This window comes from Tauraco erythrolophus, chromosome 11 (genome assembly GCF_009769465.1).
Source record: "Tauraco erythrolophus isolate bTauEry1 chromosome 11, bTauEry1.pri, whole genome shotgun sequence".
NCBI classification, from domain to species: domain Eukaryota; kingdom Metazoa; phylum Chordata; class Aves; order Musophagiformes; family Musophagidae; genus Tauraco; species Tauraco erythrolophus.
Genome location: NC_141475.1, coordinates 20,408,202 through 20,426,047, shown reverse-complemented (window position 1 = coordinate 20,426,047; position 17,846 = coordinate 20,408,202). Strand labels below are relative to the sequence as shown.

The 17,846-nt window shown below is 36.4% G+C and overlaps 1 protein-coding gene across 1 annotated transcript in view; it reads left to right on the top strand.

The window, feature by feature from the left end:
- Positions 1–17,846, top strand: part of ATP11B (ATPase phospholipid transporting 11B (putative)) — a 70,604-nt gene that overhangs the window by 21,036 nt on the left and 31,722 nt on the right. Inside the window, exons 5-20 of the mRNA XM_086618634.1 lie at positions 3,221–3,328; positions 3,500–3,628; positions 3,753–3,856; positions 5,160–5,207; positions 7,984–8,048; positions 8,614–8,695; positions 9,962–10,112; positions 12,841–13,038; positions 13,321–13,479; positions 13,755–13,927; positions 14,335–14,403; positions 15,389–15,462; positions 15,549–15,652; positions 15,798–15,979; positions 16,701–16,904; positions 17,176–17,329. Coding sequence (XP_086474760.1) covers positions 3,221–3,328; positions 3,500–3,628; positions 3,753–3,856; positions 5,160–5,207; positions 7,984–8,048; positions 8,614–8,695; positions 9,962–10,112; positions 12,841–13,038; positions 13,321–13,479; positions 13,755–13,927; positions 14,335–14,403; positions 15,389–15,462; positions 15,549–15,652; positions 15,798–15,979; positions 16,701–16,904; positions 17,176–17,329 — 2,004 coding nt within the window. The remainder of the gene's footprint in view (positions 1–3,220; positions 3,329–3,499; positions 3,629–3,752; positions 3,857–5,159; positions 5,208–7,983; positions 8,049–8,613; positions 8,696–9,961; positions 10,113–12,840; positions 13,039–13,320; positions 13,480–13,754; positions 13,928–14,334; positions 14,404–15,388; positions 15,463–15,548; positions 15,653–15,797; positions 15,980–16,700; positions 16,905–17,175; positions 17,330–17,846) is intronic.

The window sequence follows — 17,846 nt, the reverse complement described above, 5'->3', positions numbered from 1 at the left end:
TAATATTTGAACTAGCATTTCATCTTGCTGCTGTGCAGTTTGTATGTGTAGAGTGCCCTAATCCTGTTCAATTGCGGTTGTTATCATTACCCCAAAAAAATCTCATGTTTAAGAGCTGTAGTCATAAGTAGGCAGTGGAAAATATCCCTTAAAGCTGTGTGAACCAAAAGAAATTGTGCAACTCAGTTATAAATATTAGATACTTTTTTTTCCAGAAAGAAGTTGGACTTGCATAAGTCTAAAATAGTCACAAATAATCCATTACTGCCTTGTTTCCAGATGCCCAGTCTTATATTGGGAAATTTAAGTATCTTACCATCAATTGCAAAGAATAGAAATTCTGACATTCCTTCCAGAAGTTTCAAATCATTCATGACTTGCCAAGCATCAAGAGTTTTTCTGACTGTCTCAGTATCTCTGCAAGGACTATTGGAACCACCAAAACTGATCTAATGGACTCTCATGTTTATCCTACTTGCCGCAAAGTAGATGAACAGCATTCACAAGCTGTTATCTTGGAAGGACAACTCAGTGTGCTATTTCCAACAGGCTGCCCTTGGACAAGGAGCAAAGATAAATCTTCTGTTGGAATGCAGAGGAGAGAATACCCAGTATGGTCTTGAAACCAGCTCCCGTTTTCTCTCAAAGTAGAAGTGGAACACGAAGCAGATTTTAGGGGAAGAAACCACTTCTGAAAGCTGGGAGGCACTGGTTCTGTACAAAGTTACATCAAGATAAATGTTAAACTGTGACTTAGTAGCCTCTCAAAAGATGAAGGGGAAAAATAAAAGAAATAACCGTGTGTGGGTTTGAGAAGCTTAGCAGTGGAAATACTCTGCCCTGCTTCCAGAAGGCCAGTTAAGGTGCCACCTCTAGCAAACCTCAAAACTCAAACTTATTTTAATCTCAGCCAAGAAGATAGAACTTTTTCTTCTTAGAAGTGTAATTGCACCTAGGTCAGAAGAAGGACATACAAGACTGCAAAGTGATGCAACTCATGCTGTGTCATTTTGTCTGTCTTGTTAGCCAGAGCTCTTTTCTCCTTAGGCCTGCGAAGATAAATTTGCAGTCCTCAGAGGAGTCCAAAATTAGAAAATAAAATAAACAAAAATAAAACATAAATTAAAGCTAAAAAAAACCAAACCAAAATGCAACCAAATAAAGGTATTTCCTAAGGAATTTTAGGGCACTTAGTCCATTTCAATAAGTTCATAGGTATTTAGCTGATTGGACACAGATGTTTACACGACTGTCAGGTAAATTAGAAACAAGTACTTTGCAGATTTTGATTAAATGTAGACCTAAACTGAGAATGAAAAGCCCGGTAACGTAATATGGAGGCCTGTTTTAATTTTGTTCCTTTTCTCAAGTACATTGATGCAGTTATTTAAGCAGGATGTTAGAATGTAATTTAATTACGGGATTTTAATCTTTACTTTCTGTTCATGCAGTTAAGCAACATTCTCTGTATAGCTGTTGCATCTTTCTTTTTAACAGTATTTTTGCAATATTTGCAAGTGAGGATAAGGAACTCTCTAAATAATGCCGCAATAGGTAAATTTGGGGGGAATTTAAACTGACCACAATAAGTTGTCTCTGAAGAATTCCCTGATGTGAGGTGTCACCCTTGTGTTGTAGGCAATAGGTGTCAGATGGAGAAAGCGCTGAAATCTGTACTTTCTAAAGAAGGTAAATTTCAGTTCTTTGCCAAATGCCCATATTGCTCAGCTGTGCAGGTTTATGAGACAAGCGCCCCAAGGTTACTGGATGTTAGTTAAATCCTTGTTTTCTTCTGTCAGTCACCTTTAACAAGGAGCTTGTAGGGACTGACTGTCACTTTTTCAAATTAGGAAGAACTCTTTAAGAGTCCTACTTGGGAGTTCTAGGATTCTGATTTCCCAGAATTTCTGTATGGCTGCTATATCTACATGCTTCTTAATTACTTATTTTTAAGCAGTTGGCATATAAAGCTTCCTTCTTTTCTGTCCTTTTTTTTTTTTTTTCTAAACCTAAGTAGTGCAGTTGTGCTGTCCTTACTAATTTGTGCCAGTAACAGTGGAGGTGCATGAAGGTAGAACTGCAAAACTATACTTCTGACATGCTAAATTCATCATATAACTTTTCTCCAAACTCCAGTCAACCGCAGAATTCTCCATACTGCATCTGCATTAGTGCTCTTTGTATTATGACATTCGTATATAATGTTTGCAGCATCTAGGATGAGTTGGGATTATGCCTGCTGTTTCAGAGGGCCCCCTTCTACTGTCTGCAAACTTGTGAGGAAGTGGTTTTAACTCTTTCACATTCTTTTCTACTTACAGAAAAGCATTTTAGGAAATGTCTCTATTTTTGCAAATCAGTTGTAGAAGTCTTGCCAGGGTGTAAGAGGCAGTTGAAATTCCTGCATAGACTGATCCTTTTCTTGTGCTTGCTTATGGGGCTTTCCAAACAGTACCTAGACTTGGAGATCAAGGATCGTGCTGTTAGATTAAATAAGCAATAGATTAATAGCTTAGGAAGATAGGAGGGGACTAATATACTTGAATTCACTCTCATTAATATTTGCTCATGTGTGTGCATGGGATACAGGGAGCTTAAAAGGATGCTGAGTATCGGGTAAAGGAAAACTGCTTAATTCTCAGTTGCTGTGAACTGTTGCATTAGAACTCACAAAGCACTAAAACTTTCTCAGTCATCTTTTCTTGCTACTCAAGCATGTCATACAAAATCAAGAAATGTTAAGATTTCATGCATAGGCTATGGCAGGAACTATAAGCAGTGCTATATGGTATGACATAAGGAAGTAATTTCAGTTTATTACTTCTCTTAAAATTAAAAAAAAAAAAAAATCTATAAGGGAGGCTGGGAGTGACTGTGCCCAGTTTTGTGGTATATTAATCCATATAGATAAAAGATTGAATGAGTGCTTATTCTTCTTGTCTGTAGAAAATGTCACTGCCTGTTTGTTTTAACAGAGCATGGGACTGTTAATTTTTACTCACTTTACACAAATAAGTAAAGGCAAATAAAGTGGCAAAAGTGGTGAAGAAACTGAAGAGATGTCCCATGATCTTGAGTAATAGCTGCAGTAGAAACTCAAGGGAAGTTTGAAACTGTATTCAGGCTATGCAGCAAGTAATTTGAAGCACATTTGCTAAGAAATTTGTTACACTTTATAGGTTTCTTGCTTAAAAAGTAAATTTGTGTGTGTTTTCCACAGGGTTATGAAGACTGGCTACGACATAAAGCAGACAATGAAGTAAACGGTGCTCCTGTTTATGTTGTTCGAAGCGGTGGCCTTGTAAAAACCAGATCTAAAAACATTCGAGTATGTGCCTAAGGACAAATTGAAAGTTGTGTTTCTGTTGCATAACTAAAGCTCTCGTTTGATTACTAATCATTGTGGCCTATTTCATCATGAATTTGTAACAATACTGAAACAAATTCTTTTATTTTAAAACTCTACTTGTATACTTCTCGTTTGTTATCACTTCGTTAGGTGGGGGACATTGTCAGAGTAGCCAAAGATGAGACTTTTCCTGTTGATCTGGTGCTTCTGTCATCTGATCGAGTCGACGGTTCATGCCATGTTACTACCGCAAGTTTGGACGGAGAGACAAATCTTAAGGTCTGTGTCACTGCTGTGCAATAGAATGTAGTTAATTTACGGTGCCATTGTTATTTCAGCCTGTTGGAATCCCCTCGCTGCCTGGTAGTCCTGTGTCATTAACCTCATGGACGCTGTTTTACAGACGCATGTTGCAGTCCCAGAAACAGCAGTGTTACAGTCCGTTGCGAACCTGGACAAACTTGTAGCTGTGATAGAATGTCAGCAGCCAGAAGCAGATCTATACAGGTATCACTTTATTAGTAAATGTTTTGAAATTAAATAGGCATGAAGTGTTTAATATTAGGAATGTTATGGGTCTTGCTGGGATTAAAATAGCTCAGACACCTGCTTAAATTTTAGGTTTTTAATAAGTATTTGTAGGTTTAGCATAAGTATTTATACATACGTACTTACTGAAAGTTGCAAGTGACAAGTTAAATTTGAGTATTTCAGTAGTAAATCAGAAATTATAGGATAATATTTAGTTTTTGTATTTTAATCATGACACGCACATTTCTCTTCTAACCAGTAATATTTTTTCCAGATTTAAAAAAAAATTAGATGATCTATAAGTCTGGGCAGGTTGAAGAAAGAGCTGTGTAAGATTCTGCTGGTAGATTTCAGTACTGCATAGCATTTTTTTTTAATTGGATTAACTCAAACCATAGCAAATTATTGTAAGCTTATGTTTATTCTAATTGGTCACATTTATTTTGCTTAAGCTCAAGGGAAGATTTGAACTCCATTCTTCAGCAGCAAAAGTTTGTATTAAAAACAGTTGCATCTGAGTGTGCTACACTTCAGCTTTTAACATCAGCGAGCAGTGCCCTAGACTCTTATGTAAAACAGTATCATAGGTAACAGAAGTTATGTTCCCATCCAAGTTTCCTCTGAATCGTGTAATGGAAAATGGTAACTATCAAGTAGTAGTTTTCAAAATGCAAGTATATCACAGCAGCTATTTGTAAGTAAGCTTTGGGATCTTTGAGAAGTATTACAGTCTTAAAAACAAAGATACTTAGTTTCAACTGCTGTTCAAATATTTGCTCTTTAGTTCAGTTTGTAGAGAACATCAAATTAAGATACAATTACTATAGAAGTTTATATCCCTATTTGTAGCTGGAGTCATGCTAAATATGCAGATGTCAGATTTTAAAAGCAGAGTAGATTGGCTTTATTAAATGAAAAATTACTATTTCTGATGGATAATGTGCTAACCTGTATTTGTTGAGGAATTATTTCTCACTGAAATATCAAGAAGTCACGATCTGTTTTAACTGAGTAAGAAATACAATCTTTGTCATTTTTGTTAATAAAACCTAATAGGCTTTCTCAAATGACTATTCTTTTGAAGGATAAATGTTTCTGTTGTTAAATATCTCTTGTAAAATTATTGCCAGTGTTGCCATATTGGTTTAGTCTGATTGTTAATAAAAGCTGATTATTTTGTACTTGTGAACCATTAATGACTTTTTTGTAAATTCAGAGGAATTTTTTACGTATTTGAGATTTTATGTAGATATTTCTAACACATGGTCATCTTTCATAGATTTGTTGGACGAATAACTGTAAGTCAACAAACTGAAGAAATCGTACGGTAAGTAAAGTTTTATAAGATTCATATTTAGAGCTGACGGAATGGGGTGGTTAAAATCATGACCATCACAAAAAAGAATTACTGTTGAATATATGAAAGGGAATGATACTTTTACTGAAAGTATCAATTGTAGCTGCATACTTCAGATGGAGATGAGAAAAAATTAGTGAAAGTAAGTGCGTTACTACCCAATTTTTCAGATTTAATACGACAGTTCTGGAGAGCTTGGCTGTTCTGAAGGGATAATTTTTAGGCACTAGTAGTCAGCTGGTAATTTTATTGCTCTTTGTTATTTAAAACATTTATTGATCTTAAACTTTTTCCAGGATATATTATGTACACTACAACAGATCCCCGTCATCAGAGACACTGAGCAGGTGTTTTTGCAGTTGAAATTCCTAGAAATTATTTCTCTTTTTTAACAAAGCCTCTGCTACATATTTGTAGCTTTTAGTATATATTTCAAACTGCTGTACTACCTGGACTGTAAAGATAAGTGCTTACATCTGGAACAGTCAACACGTAATTGTGTGCATATGAAGCTACGTGCACATAATCATGTGCTCACAGCCTTTTCCTGTGCACTCATAGCAGGTAACATACACCTAGACACATGTGAAAGTATAAAAATAAAGATGTGAAGTCACTTACAGACCTACATGTGGACTTCCTCAGAAGATTGCTGATTTCCATGGGTTGGCCCTAGCTGGCAGCCAGGCATCCACACAGCTACACATTCACTCCTCCCCACTACAACAGGACAGGAGAGAAATAGGAAGAACAAGAGTGAGAAAGATCATGGTTTGAGATAAAGACAGGGAATCCACTTGCAAGAAATGGCCAGATTTTCAGGAATATTTAGCTTGCAAGTTATTTAAATATTTTCTCTTGTGAGTTGTTGGTAATAAAGCTTTCAAAAAACTTGATCACCTTTTCTCAAATCATGAAGTGCTGTGTTATGATGTATAAATGTATCACAAACAGGTAAAAATCTGTTATGGTTCTTTCACTCTTCTAATGTCCAAAATGTTATCCTTTACACATTTTTTTTTTAGTGAAATTTCTACCTGAATCAAATATTAAAGCAGTATTATTTTCCGTGTAATATGTGCCTTTGGTCTGAAGAACTGAAAGTCTGTCAATCTGAGAGCCTCCTATGAGGCTCACAAACATCTATTTTAGATGAGAGTAACACGGAGTTCAGAGTGAATCAGTGATTTGTCAGTGGTTTTGCAAGATATATGGGAATGTAGAAGGCAGATCACTTGGCCCCAAGTCCAATGACTTGGCCACCTCCCACCCCCTCCAACTCCACTCAGCTGTTTTCTAAGGTCGCTTTGTGTGCTACTTCACTTAGAGCTTTTCAGAACTCATTACTGCCAAGCTTGACAGGCTCACCTTTGAGATAATCTATCAAAATAATTTAGTTGACAACATATAACAGCCATTTTAAAGGGAGTGTGAAAAGTAATTGCAAGTTCTGACTACTGGTGGAGCTGTATGTTCTGACTGTTAGAGATAAATTTGTCTAGTCTGTATGGCACTGGTTCAGGTTAAAGAAAAGGTTAAATGTGTGAGCATTTAGTCCCTTTTTTGTTCAATTTTTCAGTTAAAGTTTGAGTCTAGCCTAAAATACTAATTTATGTATGTGTAATTTAAATAACCTGTCATAATCCGCATCTGTAATTGGTGCACACGGTATTTGTGATGCTAACAGTCACATTTGCAGTAACATTTAAATTAAATGTTCAGCTGTGGGAGGTGGGGTTGTGTGGGTTTGGAGGGGTTTTTTTAGTAACGCCGGGTTATGCTTTCAAAGGAACTTCAAGTACAAGAGCTTTGTTTATAGAATAGTGATCATGGACTGCTAGTGGTACAGCTAATGGAAAAGAAAGACAAACCCAAGGGCTTGTATGCCATAGCACTTAGTATATGATCTTTAATTCTTTTACTTATGCCCTGTATGTCAGCCTGGCCACTGCAGTTGCTCAATTTCTGCTTTCATTTGAAACAGTGGCAAAAATAGTGAATATGTCTTTTTTAAAAAAAAAAAAATTCAAACCAACTGTGCTGGTGATTTCTAAAGATGATACAGCTGTTGGAGTAGAACATACGGCTCTAACCTTAAATGAACCTTGATTCTAACTGGACCTTTATTTTCACAGCACTGTTTGCAGTTAACTTAGCCAATGAAATGAATGTATTATTGTGTGATAGATATGAGGAAGAAACATTTATGAAACTTTAGTCTTGTGTTAGGAAGCAGAACTTGCACTGTTGTGGTGGTGGTGGTGTGTCTGTTTAGTTGTTTGTCTTTGTTTCTCTGGTATGAAGAGATTTTGAACTTGCTAGGTCATTTCAGTTTGACAGAGGGTAGAAGTAAGACAGGTTAAATAGCCAAACCTAAAATAGTGCTCCTGTTGCCCTGTGAGCTCGACAGGTTTTTTGCTTGCTGGCTTCTCAAGTAACTTGCAAGTCTCTTTGAACGAGCCATTTGGTATATTTAGCTCAATCACTAATTATGGGATATTGAAAAGTGATGGGAGAGTATGGCAGTGACCAAAGGAGACTGAGAGCTCTGTGGAGACTTGTGAGTGAAGCGTGGTAGAAGGGATAAGAGAATTGATGATGGACCTAAATGATGGTGGGGTTGTAGTAGTCGTGCTGGGAGTTCATAGGGGATGTAGAACAAATTTGCGTAGGAAACTGGATTTTGCGAGTCCTACAGAATACAGAGCAACTGATTTTTAAATGCTGTATGTCTGTTTCTTTTTAGACCTCTTGGGCCTGAAAGTCTCTTACTTCGTGGGGCAAGATTAAAAAACACTAAAGAAATATTTGGTTTGTAGACTTCTAAATATTTAAATAGTATTCTCTTTTTAAAACATGTTGATGAACTGTGATTTAATTCTACTTGCACTGAAGAAATTGTAATAATCTTGCTGACTGTTAACTGGGGGGATGTGATTATAGATGAAGGTAATGATATTACGCTGAAGAATCTCTAAGGATATAAAGTGCCAACTCCACTTCATGAAAATATTTGAAGTGGTTTGATAAAGGAATAACAACTTCAATAGATAAATGACTATTGTTACTGTTACCCGTTGTTCAGGTCTTTCTCCTGAGATTTACTGTTCTGATTTCCATAAAATACATATTGAAGAGCAGTACAGTCATAATAACAAACAGAGTTTTGGTAGGTGTTAAATTACTTCAGAAGTACTGTTTTATTATAGCAGAATATTGCAAATACTTACAAAATACTGTCTCAACATTGTACTGAAGTAAGCACAACAGTAATGTCACCTGTTGATTTTATCCTGTGTCTCTTAAAATGAAAAATTCTGCAAATTGTATATATGCAGAAAATAAAATATAACTTTCCTCCCCGCTTCCTTCCCAGGTGTTGCAGTGTATACAGGTATGGAGACAAAGATGGCATTAAATTACAAGAGTAAATCTCAGAAACGGTCAGCAGTAGAAAAGTATGTTTATTTTCTAATATCTTTCTTATTTGTAGAGTTTTATCGTAGTTTTTGCTTAGTAACTTTAAAACCCCGATGATTTCGTCATTGAGTTTTAGGCAATGGAAGAGAGTGTAATTGCTGTGCCTTCAGTAGGAAACTATAGAGATAAAATCAATTTCTTGATATTTTGTCCTTTACTGGTTCTTTTGGTAGTGTACAAAGCTGAAATACCCAAGGTTAAAAAGGACTAAAGCAGAAAAAATTTGTTTGGCAGGTTTGTTTTTCTGAGGTGTGGAGATCACATAATGATAGGTGAAATGCTGCTTGAACCAGATGCTCGGGGATAGTTTTCACACCAGACCCAGCCTCTGCTGTTCTGTGCATCCTTTACTGTAAAACTGCATCATGTCTTTAAAGAGGATGGGTTGAAATGAAGTCTTAATTGCTTACAAATCTTTGTCGTGGGTCACAGTATTTCATATAATGGAAAATAGCTTTGTTTCACGTAGTCTGAAGAATATAGCCTATCCAGATACGTTTTGCAATGAATCTTGCTTCTAGCACAAGCCACAGGCTCAGTTTTAAAAATTTAGCTCATAGCTGCAGGATAGGTGTTACTGTAATAGAGATTTATGTGTTGAACTTTGTGAATTATTTTAGAAAGGAAAGGAATTCTGATGAGTTGCCTTTTTCCAGTTACTAAAAATCTGAGAGAGCCTCCTGGCATTCTTTTGCAAACTTGGGGTTGATTATTCTGCTGTAGCCAGGTACAAACAAAAGTGTGGAGTGCACAAGAAAACTTCAGTCCTCAAAACAAAGAGTGGAAAGATGATCTGGCTAGCGTTACAGAATATAGAGGCAAGTTTGGTATATCATGGCCTGAGTTAAATAATCAGATGCACACGGTAGTGCTCTTCAGAAAAAGGTACAGCCTTGGATTTCCACCGTGGTGGTTTGTACTGCCTTCACAGCCTTGCTAGATACTCAAGGAAGAAGGGAAGGATAAGTCAGCCCCCAAAATCTTGGACAACAGGTGTGACACGTATCAGCTGTTGGAGTATTTTTACACCTTAATCTAGTTTTCGTATTGATATCTTAGATGTAGTGTTTCTTTTCACTTTTGTTCCTTGCTTGTCACATAAGAACTTTTTATCTATATCAAACACAGGATACGTTTAAAAAAAAAATTGTCCAACAAGTTTTTGATCAAGTCATGTAACCACACTGTGTCAACAGATAAGGAAAATAAGCTGAAGTTGCCTTTTTTTTTTTGCCTCTTTGTAGGTCCATGAATTCCTTTCTGATTATTTATCTAATAATCCTTCTCTTCGAAGCCATTCTGAGTACTATTTTAAAGTATGCATGGCAGGCTGAAGAAAAATGGGATGAGCCTTGGTATAATGGAAAAACAGAGCATGAAAGAAACAGCAGTAAGGTAATGTAGTTCTACTGAGTAGCATATCTGAGGAGCCCTCAAGCACTAGATACTGAATGTGATACTTATTTTCTCTCTGTTCTTGGATGTAAGTGTAACTACCACATGATCTGCTTGCAAGTCTGTGCTGTTGTCTCAGTATTTTTGAGAGAGTTAATCCTGTGTAGCCTCATATTCCTTGTATGGAAATATCTTACCTCTGTTATTGGTTGGACTTTTTCTTCTTTTATGAAAAGACTGAAGTTTCTGAAAGTTTTGGGGTTTGTTAGGACATATTTATGATGTTCTGTGTTCTTTCTGTAGTTACTGTTCTTTTGGGTGTCTCTTGTCATTCCTTAAGTGAAAAGAGGAGGAAGATAGCTGGTTTTGTGTACCTTCCATTGCAGTGATTTCACAGCTCAGGCATTTTGGACATTCTGTGATACTGAGATTGTTCAAACAATTTTATAAGGCTGTAATTTTCCTCAAGCTCCTGCTTGCCTTTTCACTTTTCTGTAGAGATTGGAGGGATACTTTGAAGTGTGCCTTAGGTCTACAGTTCTGAGAAGCATCTTTTTTTAATCATTCTACGTTTTTCTGTGTTCTGTTTAATTTTTGATTTCTGTATGAGTCTGCCATCTTCCAAAGCAGTTCAGGAGCTGGCTGGACCTGATTATAAGAAGTAGATGGGATTTTCAAAGCATAGAAAAATTGGAAATATAGTTTTCATGTGTGATATCTTGTCAGATGTTTAACACCCACACACTCACCCCTACCCTCCCCATCTCCCAGATGCTTGAGAATTGGATGTGCTCGCTAGGTGCCATGTGTGCAAAAAGGCCTAAATCCCAAGTCAGGGGAGTTCTGTTCTGCTTCACAAATAGAGCGAAATTCATGGTTAGTACATAGTGGTTCAGGAAGGAAAAAGAAGTAGTTTGAGAATGTCTTTGATTCAATGAGAGTTCAGAGTTTACTGTGATTCCAGTAGAACATGCAGCTTTGTCAGAAGCTTGTTGTCCAAAGTGTTTTTGTGCTTTAACTGGAAAAATATCTTTATCTCAGTGCTGTGTTTTATTTAAAACTGTTAATTCAAGTTATCACTACAGTTAACAAAAGCTTTTCAGTGTATTCTAAAGCAATCTAAAAGTATCACTTTGAAAACTACTAAATGAATTTAAAAGTTTCCAAAATTAGAAGTTTTCAAATTGTTAATGACTTTTTATTTTTGGTACCTGCACCAACTTAACACACTTTCTGCTGTTTGAAGTGGTCAGTCAAGTAAATTCTTGGCTTCTCTTGATTTGAAGTAGTTGCTGTGTAAGTTAGACTAACCTGTGGAGCCTTTTCAGTTCGGAATAGAATTGGGAGAAGTGTTTACTCAATCTTTCCATTCCTTTACCTTTGCCTTCAGGAGCATACAGAGCCATCTGTGTTTCTGCAGTGTCACTCTCCTTCTGTCATGTCTTTGTTTTTCTGTCTCCCTTGTTTATTTCCACATTCTGCTTTGCATTTCTCAATATGCTGACTCACTCACTTTGAGTGCTTTTTCTGTTCATCTGTCCTGTGTTGTGCAGGTTGTTTTTTAATAGACAGTGCTTGAGGAAACTTGCTAACCTCAGTAATTGTCACTTCTTCTCAGTATGTGCTCTCTTACATGAATTACTGCTCTCAGTCTTTATCTATCTTTTTCGATTTAATTTGGAAGATATCTTAAGGCACAGAACTTCCAGAGTTTGTAAGACACCTTAATCGGTGGTACTGATTTACTAAGTAATTATAGCAACACTCCCTAATTAGGAAGAACAGACATTATTTAGCTTTGCAAAAACTGTTCACTACTTTTACATTCCCGTTCTTCAAAATATTCTCCTACACCGATATCTGGTAGAGCTGAAAGTGATGTCCCAGTGTTTCTTATCTCTAATCTCCCTTGCTCAATATTCATGTGTTGGTAAGAGCCTTCCCAAAGTGCAATTTAGACACTGAGTTTGTTGTGCAAATGAAAAAGACCCCAAAGAGTCTGTAATGTTGCATTTCAGAGTGTGTTAAAATTGTCATACCTAACAAAGAGAAATTTCTATCCTATTACATAGCTGTTTACCTGAAATGTATGTGTCAAACACAAGTGTTTGAAGAGGCATGGAAGAAGTCTGTGGTGTTGAAATAGACTCGATTTCCTTCTTGTCATGTAGTCTGGAGCACTCATGTCACTGGGGAATGCCAATAGACAGGGACCCTCTTGTCACTCTGCTGTCTTAAACCAATACAGAATATTTGCAGATTCCTCTGACAACACAGAATGACAGATCAGTTGTTTGCCTTCACCATTTATACTTCCTTAGAAAAGCCTGTGAGCGGTGCCGTTTGATGGAACGGGGAATGCATTAGTCTTTTCAGACCTAGGTCTTTCAAGAGACCTGTTTGATAACAGAAACACCACAAGACTTAATATTAATTGGCAGCCCTCCTGACAGATTCAGTAGAAAGAACAAAAATTAATAACTCGAGAATTGAAACATCCAGTCATAGCTTAAGGCAGTCTTTTTGCATCAGTCTGAAAATGCATCACTGGGGCAACCTGGAAACATCTGCACTGTCACTGTGTGTGTTGTCTCTCTCATATGTACGTGGAACTTGGTCTCCTCTGTCTCTGTCAATTTGTCATTTTTCATACATACTGAAACATAAATTGACGATGTTTGACCTGATCACTGCAGTAATCTTTACGTTTTCCTTTTTTCTCTTGTAGATTCTGAGATTTATTTCAGATTTTCTAGCTTTTCTTGTACTTTACAATTTTATCATACCTATTTCACTTTATGTGACTGTTGAGATGCAGAAATTTCTTGGATCTTTTTTTATTGGCTGGGATCTTGACCTCTATCATGAAGAAACAAACCAGAGAGCACAAGTAAATACTTCAGACCTCAATGAGGAATTGGGACAGGTAAAAAATACATTGTCTCTTCTTTTTATTATATTTTTATCTTCTACTTTGTACTTCTTTTTGAATATTAAAATTCATTACTGCAGACTTTTTATTCATTGTGCTTTGATTTCTGATTAATTTGAAAATAAGATATTTCTATCTGGTGATGGAAATTAAAAATTTTACATGATGAAAAAAAGGTGTATAGTGGAGAGTGTGAGTTGAGATTTTTCTTTTTTTTTTTTTCTTCTAACAAATACATGAAACTCCAAGTCTGTTTTTTGTTTTATTTTGCAAAAGGTAGAGTATGTGTTTACAGACAAAACTGGTACATTAACTGAAAATGAGATGCAATTTCGGGAGTGCTCCATTAATGGCATAAAGTACCAAGAGGTCAATGGTAAACTAACTCCAGAGGGATTTTCTGAAGATTCTCCAGATGGGAACAGGCATAGTTTGGTAAGACTTCTACCCTCATTAAGCATCCTAGATAGAAAGTGGTTTATTCCACAGAAATATTATTCTAGGATTAGCATTTTTTAAAAAAAAATCAGAATTTCTGAGTAGTTTGAAGCTGTTAAGTGTTACTGAACACATAATATTTATTAAACATGGTGAGATATAGTTATTTAACAATGGAATACTTGGCAGATTTTTAGTTAAAAACATGTTAAGTATGTTCAATACTGCATTGATATCTGAATGTTACAAATAAAGTTTTTTCTTTCTTACAGATGAAAGAGGAAGAACTCTTCTTGAAAGCAGTTTGTCTTTGTCATACAGTGCAGATCAATGCAGACCAAACAGATGGTGCTGATGGTCCCTGGCAAGCCAATGGAATAGCATCCCCATTGGAATATTACGCTTCCTCACCAGATGAGAAAGCTTTAGTTGAAGCAGCAAGCCGGTGAGTTGTGCTGCCAAAACTATCTAACGTAGAAATTGCCTACTAGGGCAGGTAGTTCGTGGTAAAAGCAACATTAAAAATTACTCAAGGCATTGTAAAGCCCAGGGCCTGGCACTGTCAGTTTACTGTGAAAACATGCAAAAATACACAAAAACCTAGGGATATTATGAAGTGATATTTAAATATTTAAAAATATATATGGAAATCCTTGACAAATTATAATGGATAGAATATATTGCTATTAAAATATTGTAGAAAGCAAGTATTCTTCGTTTTCTCTAGAAATAGAGAACAGTAATGGCGTGTAAGAATCTCTCTTTTCTTTTCTTTTATTTCTCCCGACCCCAGTAATCAGTAGGCATTATGTCTCAAGTGATGATTAAATGTATATTTTCTTTTCATTTTAGAGTTGGAGTAGTATTTACTGGAACTAGTGGGGACATTATGGAAGTAAAAAGTCTTGGAATACCAGAGAGGTATTCATTTATATTCTTTGTTTTTTTGAATGACAGAACGGTAGTGAAGATTAATATAACATTCTCCTCTTAATCCTCTCTGTTCTTAAGAAAACCTCGCCTTTTCACAACATGCACTTTTTAATGCTTTTCCCTTGATGTCTTCAAGACAGTTTGCATCTTAGTCCTTACAAATTGAAACCGAGGTGCAAGAGTTTCGTGTGAGTTACTCTGTGTAGGTGTGTATTATAACACTTTGTGTCTTTGACCATTCCTCAAAGTTTGAGACTGTAGTAGAGTCGGAAAACTGTATTGTTTATTCAAGTCTTAAAATTTCTGCTTTCAGCTCTAGAAGTCCAGAATCTGTCTCATGTATGCTTAATCTAATTACATGTTTTAAACTTTCCCTAAATGAATAGAAATATTGATAATTATGTATCTGTGATATCTCATAACACCTTTTATCCATTTGATCTGTGTCAGTTAGTTGGCAGTACTTTAAACTTAAATGTCTAAAATTAATTTTCTAAACTAATGGTAACATAACAAAGGATAATCCATTTATCAGGGAACATACACTCTTTTTTGAATGTGTAGATTGTTTACAAGTGTTAGAAATAAAATGCAGTTTTCAAAGTTACACTTGAAGTGATGATAGAAGGATGAAGGAATAGATGGGATAGATGATGATTGTAATAGATGACTGTAATCTCCAGATATAAAGCTAGTGTTCAGGAAGCTATTCCTATTGGTAGAAGAATCTTTTATTGCTACAGAATGGAATTAAATGTATATAAAGTGATGAAAAGTAATCAATTGTACAAACCCTGATAACAGTGATTGTTGCTCAACAATGGTAGCATTACTTTCAGAGTTCCTGTATAAAAATGACACTTTGGGGAAAGCTCTGTGGGGTAAGTGTATATTTATAAGTAATTGTCTTTGGAAATCTATTTCTAAAAATGTTTTCTTCTCCTTCCTCCTTCTCTTAAAACATAAAATACAGGTATAAATTGCTTCATGTTTTGGAGTTTGATCCAAATCGCAGACGAATGAGTGTCATTGTTGAGAGTCCCTCAGGTAAGCGATCAGAAGTTGCACAAGCTCCAGTTGAGAACTTCATAAATAGTATATATTTTTAATTTCTGTTCTATTTTACTTTTTAGGGGAAAAGCTTTTATTCACAAAGGGAGCAGAATCTTCCATTCTTCCTCGTAGTAAGAGTGGAGAAATAGACAAAACAAGGATACATGTGGATGAATTTGCTTTGGTAAGTGTATATGTTTGCCCAGCTGATGAGAAGAAAATTCTTCTCGTACAAATTCTGTGACTTGAAATGAACAAATTGCAGGTGACACCTTCTTGTTAGATGAGAATCTTGTCTACTCTGAATGTAGTCTTTTATTTTCTTACAGAAAGGACTGAGAACTTTGTGCGTAGCCTACAGAAGATTCACAGCTGAGGAGTATCAAGAAATTGGCAAACGCCTTCATGAGGCCAGGACTGCCTTACAGCAACGGGAAGAAAGATTAGCAGATGTATTCAACTTCATAGAAAGGGATCTGGAATTACTTGGGGCTACAGGAGTAGAAGACAAGTATGTAATGGAGTTTCTGTTAACTACACTCAAAAACATAGCGAGTTTAGGATTTAAAACTGAAATATGATGTGTGCCGTGAAAAACTCTCCTGTCACCCCCAAAAGTTCTGTGCTATCCTTGTTCAGTATGTTTATCACTCTTTGGATTGAGGAGCATTCAGAACACGTGTTGTACCAACTGATTTTGGCTTAAAAACGATGACATGCAGTGTGCTTCATCAGGAGAGATTTAATGCATGTGAAACAGAGTAATTGCAGTAAATATTTAGGGTAATGGCTAATTCCTTGGGAAAACTTCTACACATAGCTACTTTACAAAGTATTCTGCTTGCGTAGTGTGTATTCTGTAAGTCAGATGGTGTATTGTACGCTGGAGTGTACAGATGGAGCACTTAGAAGCTTTTCATGCACCACAGCAGATAGTAATTGTGGGTTTTTTTAAAGCTTCTCAAATGCAGCAATGGTGTCTAATTTGTGTTAAGATATACTTACAACAAATATGGATCACTTAGCAGGACTGAAGTTCAGTTTTTGTTTCATCAAGGCTGGTAACAGAATGTTGTCTGTCATACTATGCTTCTCTGGAAAGGTATGTTAACATTTGAAATGCAGTCCTAAATCGTCGTGATAGTGGGGTTACAGGAGTAACGTGGAATTACAGTGTGAGCTTTTGTTTCTAAAGCATTCGATTGGTTATTTAAGATTTCTCTTGTTTCTAGGCTGCAGGAGAAAGTCCAAGAAACTATAGAAGCACTCAGGTTGGCTGGTATCAAAGTGTGGGTACTCACTGGAGATAAGCACGAAACGGCTGTTAGTGTCAGTTTATCATGTGGACACTTCCACAGAACCATGAACATCCTGGAGCTCGTGCAGCACAAGTCAGACAGTACATGCGCAGAGCAACTGAGGCAGCTAGCCAAGAGGTAAAATACCTGAGATGTCCTTATCTCAGTGATGATCTTAGCTTGGTTTTCTTTCATTTTTAAATTTTACGACAATCTCTTTGATGTATGTGCCAAACACGTGAAGGTGCCTTTTAAAAAACTTATTTATTTATATAATAACAGACTTGAAGAAGCAGTCTGTGTAACAGGCTCGCTTCTTTGTTTATTGTATGGGCAACCACATAGTTGATAACAAAATTTAATTTTTCCGTCACACCAATACAAAGCTAACATTTTTGTCCCTGATTAGAATAAAGGAAGACCATGTTATCCAGCATGGACTGGTTGTGGATGGGACCAGCCTCTCTCTTGCACTCAGGGAACATGAAAAACTGTTCATGGAAGTTTGCAAAAACTGTTCTGCAGTGTTGTGCTGCCGCATGGCACCCCTTCAGAAAGCAAAGGTAAGTGAGAATATAATCAGGTTTGTCTTGTAGATATTTTTATCATGCTTTGAGGAGGCAAGGTTTTCTGGAACTGCTTTGTTTGCTTGCCTGACATTTCATGTGACTTTCGAGTCCTTGTTAAATTGGGTTGATCTGGAGTAGTTTGCTCGCAAGTTTCTACATGCGTTTGTGAAAATTTGCAAGTGGATGGAGGAGGGAGTCGAAATATGACCACCGTGGAAGAAAAAGGCTTAATCTTCAATCACTCTCTTGAGTGTTCTGTAAGGGAGTAGCTATCCTGATCACCTGCATGCCGGTTCCATCACTCTCCAAACCAAAAAAGCTAAATGGGAAATTCATGAAGATGTAGGGAAAAATTGTGCTTGTCCAAAGATACCCACATTTCAGGAGGGAAGTAGAAGGGAAGGGAAGCTGAGGCCTAGTCTCCAGGGGAGGTTTGCCTCAATGCTCTCTTCTAGGACTGTGTTTCCTTCACATGTACTTAATTTTACTCAAATATAGATCAGATAAAATC